Source organism: Triticum urartu, chromosome 3A (assembly GCF_056163025.1).
Source record: "Triticum urartu cultivar PI428250 chromosome 3A, HENAU_Tu73, whole genome shotgun sequence".
Taxonomy (NCBI): Eukaryota; Viridiplantae; Streptophyta; class Magnoliopsida; order Poales; family Poaceae; genus Triticum; species Triticum urartu.
Window position 1 is genome coordinate 401,585,430 of NC_141875.1, and position 7,696 is coordinate 401,593,125.

At 47.1% G+C, this 7,696-nt stretch overlaps 1 protein-coding gene across 1 annotated transcript; it reads right to left on the reverse strand.

Annotated features, from left to right (window-relative positions):
* Nucleotides 1–5,123: 5,123 nt before the first annotated feature.
* On the reverse strand, nt 5,124–5,964 carry LOC147979849 (uncharacterized). Its single transcript, XM_087516792.1, has 2 exons — nt 5,614–5,964; nt 5,124–5,378 (listed from the first exon to the last, which is right to left on the reverse strand). Exons 1-2 carry the CDS (start codon nt 5,885–5,887, stop codon nt 5,218–5,220), a joined length of 435 nt encoding a protein of 144 aa, XP_087372918.1. The 5' UTR covers nt 5,888–5,964; the 3' UTR covers nt 5,124–5,217.
* Nucleotides 5,965–7,696: the final 1,732 nt, after the last annotated feature.

Sequence of the window (7,696 nt, forward strand, 5' to 3'; positions counted from 1 at the left end):
CTACAACTATCGCTAACGCATAGTGATAAAGTAAAGCAATTACATGGTGTTTGCATTGCATACAATAAAGCGACAACCATAAGGCTCCTGCTAGTTGCTGATAACTTTTACAAAACATGATCATCTCATACAATAACGTATATCACATCATGTCTTGACCATATCACATCACAACATGCCCTGCAAAAACAAGTTAGTCGTCCTCTACTTTGTTGTTGCAAGTTTTACACGGCTCCTACGGGCTTCTATCAAGAACCGTTCTTACCTACGCATGAAAACCACAACGGTGATTTATCAAGTTTGTTGTTTTAATCTTCAACAAGGACCGGTCGCAGCCAAATTCGATTCAACTAAAGTTGGAGAAACAGACACCCGCCAGCCACCTTTATGCAAAACTAGTTGCATGTGTGTCGGTGGAACCGGTCTCATGAACGTGGTCATGTAAGGTTGGTCCGGGCCTCTTCATCCAACAATACCGCCGAATCAAAATAAGACATTGGTGATAAGCAGTATGACGTTCACCGCCCACAACTCTTTGTGTTCTACTCGTGCATATCATCTACGCATAGACCTGGCTCGGATGCCATTGTTCGGGAACATAGCATACAATTTCAAAAAAATTCCTACGCTCACGCAAGATCTATCTATGAGATGCATAGAAACGAGAGGGGGAGAGTGTGTCCACGTACCCTCGTAGACTGAAAGCGGAAGTGTTAGTTTAACGCGGTTGATGTAGTCGAACGTCTTCTTGATTCAACCGATCAAGCACCGAACATACGGCACCTCCGAGTTCTGCACACGTTCAGCTCGATGACGACACTCGAACTCTTGATCTGGAAAAGTGTCGAGGGAGAGTTTCGTCAGCACGACGGCATGGTGACGGTGATGGTGAAGTAATTCACGCAGGGCTTCACCTAAACACTACGAAGATATGACCGGAGGCGTAAACTGTGGAGGGGGGCGCCGCACACAGCTAACAATTGTTGGTGTGTGTTCTAGCGGTGCCCCCCTCTTCATATATATAGATTGGAGGGGAGGAGAGGCAGCCAAGGGGACGCCCCAAGTAGGAGGAATCCTACTTGGGGTCCTCCCAATTTGGTCTCCCAACTTTCCTATTCCTATTTGGAGTAGGAAGGGAAGAGGGGAAAGGGGGAATCCTATTCCCTTTTTCCTTTCCTCCTTCCCCTTTTCTACTCCAATTTGGCCAACCCATATGGGAGGGACGCACCAGCCCTTTAGGGGCTGATCTGTCCCCCTCTTGGCCCATTAAGGCCCATGTAGTTGCCGAGGGGATGCCCGAAACCCCTTCCGGTGACCCGATATGCACCCGGTACCATCAGGACACTTCTGGTGTCCGAATATCATCATCCAATATATTAATATTTACCTTTCGACCATTTCGAGACTCCTCGTCATGTTTGTGATCTCATATGGGACTCCGAACAACATTCGGTCACCAAATCACATAACACATATAATACAAAATTGTCATCGAACGTTAAGCGTGCGGACCCTACGGGTTTGAGAACTATGTAGACATGACCGAGACACCTCTCCGGTCAGAACTATGTAGACATGACCGCGACACCTCTCCGGTCAATAACCAATAGTGGAACTTGGATACTCATATTGGCTCCTACATATTCTACAAAGATCTTTATCGGTCAAACCGTAATGACATCATACATTATTCCCTTTGTCATCGGTATGTTACTTGCCCGAGATTCGATCGTTGGTATCTTCATACCTAGTTCAATATCGTTTCCGGCAAGTCTCTTTACTCATTCAGTAATGCATCATCCCGCAACTAACTCATTAGTCACATTGTTTGCAAGGCTTATCATGATGTGCATTACCGAGAGGGCCCAGAGATACCTCTCCGATACTCGGAGTGACAAATCATAATCTCGATCTATGCCAAACCAAAAAACACCTTCGGAGACACCTGTAGAGCATCTTTATAATCACCCAGTTACGTTTTGACCTTTAATAGCACACATGGTATTCCTCCGGTATTCGGGAGTTGCATAATCTCATAGTCAAAGGAATATGTATAAGTCATGAAGAAAGCAATAGCAATAAAACTTAACAATCATTATGCTAAGCTAACGGATGGGTCTTGTCCATCACATCATTCTCCTAATGATGTGATCCCGTTCATCAAATGACAACACATGTCTATGGTTAGGAAACTTAACCATCTTTGATTAACGAGCTAGTTCAGTAGAGGCTTACTAGGGACACTGTGTTTTGTCTATGTATCCACACATGTATCAAGTTTCTGGTTAATACAATTCTAGCATGAATAATAAAAAGTTATCATTGTATAAGGAAATATAAATAACAACTTTATTATTGCCTCTAGGGCATATTTCCTTCAGCAGGCAGGAGTCAGTCTACTTTTCTCAGATGTGATGCCTATATACATGATCATTGCCTTGAATATCATCATAACTATGTGATTTTCTATCAATTGTCCAACAGTAATTTGTTCACCCACCGTATGTTTTGTGTTCATGAGAGAAGCTTCTAGTGAAAACTATGGCCCCTGGTCTACTTTTACCATATATAAAATCCAACAATACCTTACTGCAATTTTATTTCCTTTATTTTATTTTGCAATTTAATTTATCTATCTACCACTACGAGATTTGATCCTTCCAAATAACCGCCGAGGGGGTTGACAACCCCCTTGTTCGCGTTGGGTGCAAGTATTTGTTTTTGTGTGTGCAGGTGGTGCTAACGAGGTTCTGTGTGGTTCTCCTACTGGATTGATAACCTTGGTTCTTAACTGAGGGACATACTTATCTCTACTATACCGCATCATCCTCTTCTCTTCGAGGAAATCCCAACGCGGCTCACAAGTAGCAACCCCGGGTGCCCGGACTCCCCGAAACATGCCTGCGTGCAACTAGGGTTAAATGACCGATGTACCCGCATCTCCTCCCCAATTCCTCCCTAGGCTATAAGTACCCCGTCCCCAGCTTGAAATTAGGGTTAGCAAAGTATTTGAGACTATTTGAGAGAGCTTTGCTCCTTGTATCTCCATCTTGGGGAATTAAGACCTCCTTTGGGAGAATGATCTCCATCATAGGATCATCAAAACCTCCTAAAGGAGAAGGATTTCTCTAGATCATCAAGACCTCATCTCCAAGGAGTGGGAAGAGCTTACCTTTGTTCTTGTTTTCCTTTGATTGTTCTTGTATTTTTGTGGATCTGATGTATGCTACTCTAGTGGATGTGTAATTGGGAGTGATTTTCCCTTGTTGTTCTTATGAGTTCATCCATTTTCCCCCTCCAAGTGTGAAAAAGATTTTCATTTAGGGTTCCACCCTACAACACAAACCAACGGCACACAAAAGCGCACCCAACCCATCTATATATGACTAAGCATGAGAACTACAAAAATATATTATAAGAGATGGAGAAAATGTATATCAACACGTTATTGTTTTGGTGGGGGATTGGGGGGAGGGGGAGTATGTCAACCTAGTAAGATAAAGTCGGTATGCAAGTTCTATATCAACTGAACAATGCATCAAAAGCATGTTGTGCACACTATGCAAATCAAAATTCAATGATACCCTTTCTCATGGACCATAACAGGAAACCTGAACTAAACAGGTAGATCATGGCGAAAGCCGGAAGGTGACCTTGGATTTCGTTCCAATGAACCACTACGCCGATAATTTTTTTCAAACGGGTACAAAAGATTTGCCTTATACATTAATTAAGCAAAAAATAATTATCATATTAATTAACAAAAAACTGGATGAAAACTGTTATAAACTTGACCACATGCAAACTACTCCTGAATCTGAAATCCGCACGACCGCAAAGGTGATCGCATAATTACTCTTGACACTTTGCTTCCGCAAACGCCCAATAAATAAATGGAATACAATGTCAAAAAGATACCATCGAAAACACATTGGCAAAGTTATTAATCAGGCCAACCCAAGAACATAAGAACCATTTGTCAACCGGGCGCATACGCTTCCCTATGCTGAGAATCAATCAAAAACACATTGGCAAAGACATCACGACCACCAGAAAAGATGACAACCATTCATCTTTTGGACATGTCTGTTTTTTTGCGCGCGGTTGGACATGTCCCTCTGACATCAGTAGTTTTTCTAGTTTTGGCTACAGCCTGACCTCTGTATAAACTTGGCACCTGTATTATGAGTTGAACCAGTAACTTTTTTTTTTGCATGGTAATACGTGTCTCATTCATATCATAAAGAACAAAGTACAAGTCACGTATAAAAACCGACATGACAAAACTGAAAAGATAGCAGAACATATCTGAGCTTGATACCAACGTCCGTCACCTGCCTTCGGCACCACCACAGCAGCCACCGAAGAAAAGAATAATGGATCACCTCATCACCCGAGCTCGACGCGGCTCCATCGCTGATATGCAGCTTTACGGACCTCCAAGGTGGCTCACCAAAAATGAAGCCATTGCCGTTGAACGAATCAGACCGGGGCAACACCTCGGACACGCCATCGAACTCCAGATCTGGCACCCCACCACGACTAAGACGCCGAAGGAGGAAACCGTAACTGCCATCCACGGACCACGAACCCAGCACACGTTCCGTCTTTCAGATGTCGTCGATGCAGACCACAATCTGCATCCGCTCCTGGACTATCTCCCAAGCTCCACGCTGACGTTGGAGCAAACGCCGTCGCAACGGCGGAGCCCGAGGACACAGGTCCACCATGAGGATGCCTCCGCCGCCACGGCATCATTGCTTGAACAGACTGGTTTCCGAATCCATCCCCAACCATAGGACCGATGGCCTCGTCAGGGAAGGATCCGAAGAATCTTTAATCAGCGCCGTCATCGTTGCCACCAAAGAGAAGACGATAAACAGTCTAAAAACCTAGACTATATACGAGAGTAAAACCGATCCACGCGCGTGGATCCACGCGTGTGGATCCGGCGACCCCCCTCACCACCGATGACCGAGGTCGCCGGCGGAGAGGAGCCGCCGGAGGACGGCGCTGAAAGATGGCCTCTCCTGGCCACGACTAGGGTTCCAGCCGCCAGGGAGCAGGTAGGAGAGACCCCGGAGTCAAATCTCTACTGATTAGGAAAAAAATCTGTTTTCATACGTTGTCGGTCGTTTTTTTCTTTCAAAATGGGTACACATGCAACTAATTTGCTCTTTTACTAAGAAAAAACAACAGGGACCATATCTCTACATTTCATTTCTTAAGTCCGTCCTTCTTTATTCTTCTCCCAACAGTGTTGCCTACCGGATCCGGATCCTCCATCGCAGCCACCATGTGAGGGCCGTTCGAGCTGTGCTCGGGCCCACTCTTCAGCGCCATTGGTCTTTCCTTCTTTAGCACAATCACGCCCACCTCTGCATGCATACACATGGCAGAAGCAAGAAAATTAGAGATGGCTTAAAAAAAAGGTGGTATGAGCATCAAACGGAACAGGGGCCAGGGCACGAGGGGAAACAAAGATTAAATACGTCGTCGATCGGCAGCACACGTCTATGTTTATCTGGGTATCCAAGAAGTAATTGATCTCGGCGTTGATTCAGCAGGGCAGAGTAGGGATGTGTGCATGGCTGCATGCGCGCGTGTACGTACCGGCGGGGGGGACGGGGGTGGTGGAGAGCGACCAGAGGAGGAGCCCGCAGAGGAGGACGACGACGGGGACGAGGTGGACGAGGGCGTGGGCGAGGTTGGCGCGGGAGGCGTCGAGGGCCTCTTTCTTGGCCGTGTCCGAGTGCGGGTCGTACACCGGCAGCTGGTCCACGTCCATCCCCGCATTCCCGCTCGGCCCACCAGGCACCGACGCCGCCACCGCCGAAGACGACGACGACGAAGAGGATGACAGGTAGTAGCTCGACGACCGATGCATCTCGGTCGATCTCCGGCCGGTCGGCCTCTTCTCCTCGTGCCTGGCTTGGCTGCCGAGGGAGATTGGGAGATGCGCCGTTTAGCAATTGGCTTACGTGGTGGCAGTAGCTTTGCGCTTTGTGCATGCAGTCCGAAGTTTCTTGATGGGCTGCGCATGGTTGTAGCCCGCGTCTTACGCTACGGCTGCGATATACCTACAGCTTATTCTTCTCTTCTTTTCCACATAAAGAAATAATAGAAAAGAAACATACTTTTTTTTCAGAGTACGTCAAAGGCCTATCATATTTTTATAGAAGAGAGCATAGTGATTTACAAGGGATGCTTAAGAATAGATGCGTACATCCATTCTCGGCAACATCTAAACACAACCCACACTTAATAATACTAAGCCTACTCTCTCACCAATCTTGACAACTCACCACCGCCGCCCCTGGCTGAATTCCACTCTTGCATCTCCCATAGGATCGCTTTCACCAGCTCAAGCGGGGTCCTCTGTTGGCTCGTTCTGTTGAAAACCCGAATGTTCCTTTGTTTCCATAAAGCCCATGTCACCACAATCACAAAGGTGTCAAAACCACGTTTGTTAGCCCTACCGCAACCCTTCCTGGCACCCAGCCACTAATCTAGTAGGCCGTCGTCCGCTGTCGGCCTCGTGACATCCAAGTTAAGGGCTTGAAGACTCTCATGCCAGACAACCCTCGCGTACACACACTGAATCAATATGTGTTCGGCATTGTCCTCTTCCTGCAGACACGTGTAGCACGCTGAAGGACTATCTTGTAGGCCATGCTTAGCTTTCCTGTTCGAGGTCCAAATACGATGTTGCACCACCAACCATGCAAAAATCTTACACTTAAATAGTGTCCAACTCTTCCAAATGCACGAGGCGTAGGAGACCCGCTGGGTTCCGAGATAGAGTCGGTGGTACGTGGATTTCGCAGTGTACCTCCCCGAGGGGTCAGCCGGCCAGGAAAAGCAGTCCGGTCTTCTTAGATCACGTTGTACCGTACTGATAGCCAAGTTTAGGTGCACGAGCTGCATATGTCCAACGAAGGTGAGGTCCCCAGTCACATCCTGCATCCATCTTCCATTGTCCAATCCTTCACTGACTGTACGCCTGTTCCTTGTTCGTGTGGCCACCATAGCATGGATTAGCGGAGCAATATCAGCAGCCGCAAAGCCACGAATCCATCTGTTCCCTCCAGAACAGCACCTTGGTGCCTTCTCCAACCTCGATCTTAACCAAACTGTCAAAAACTGCTCGGGCATGTCTATCCTCTGTCATGGCTAACCCCTGCCATGGTCTTTGCGGATCCATCCTCTTCAACCACTCCCATCTCACTTGGAGTGCTAGCCCTTGCAATTCCAGGTTCCTCACTCCCAGTCCCCCAAGCCACGTGGGCCTACATATCGTGTTCCAAGCCACCAAGCACTGCCCACCATTAACTTTGTCCTTCCATGCCCAAAAGAACCCCCGCATCCATTGGTCGATTTCCTCTAACACCCAAGCAGGCGCCTCCGCAATCATGAAGTGGTGGATTGGTTTAGCTTGTGACGCCCCGAGACCGATGTGCCAGGTGTCTTCCAGTTATTCGCTGACGTTGTCATGTCATTTGCTTGCGTGTTGCATCTCATCATGTCATCTTGTGCATTGCATCATCATGTTTTAAACTTGCATTCGTCCAGGTTCTCCGAGTTCTCTCTGTTGTCCGTTCTGAGCCCAACCACACTTGCACGCGCCCGCGGCATGTCCGAAATAGTATTTTATAAGTGGCCGGAAAATGTTCTCGGAATGGGATGAGAGTTGACG

Coding starts and splice junctions, on each gene's coding strand:
- LOC147979849 (XM_087516792.1), bottom strand. CDS start 5,887: ATGCATCGGTCGTCGAGCTACTACCTGTCATCCTCTTCGTCGTCGTCG. Junction 5,379..5,613: donor CACCCCCGTCCCCCCCGCCG/GTACGTACACGC, acceptor GTATGCATGCAG/AGGTGGGCGTGATTGTGCTA.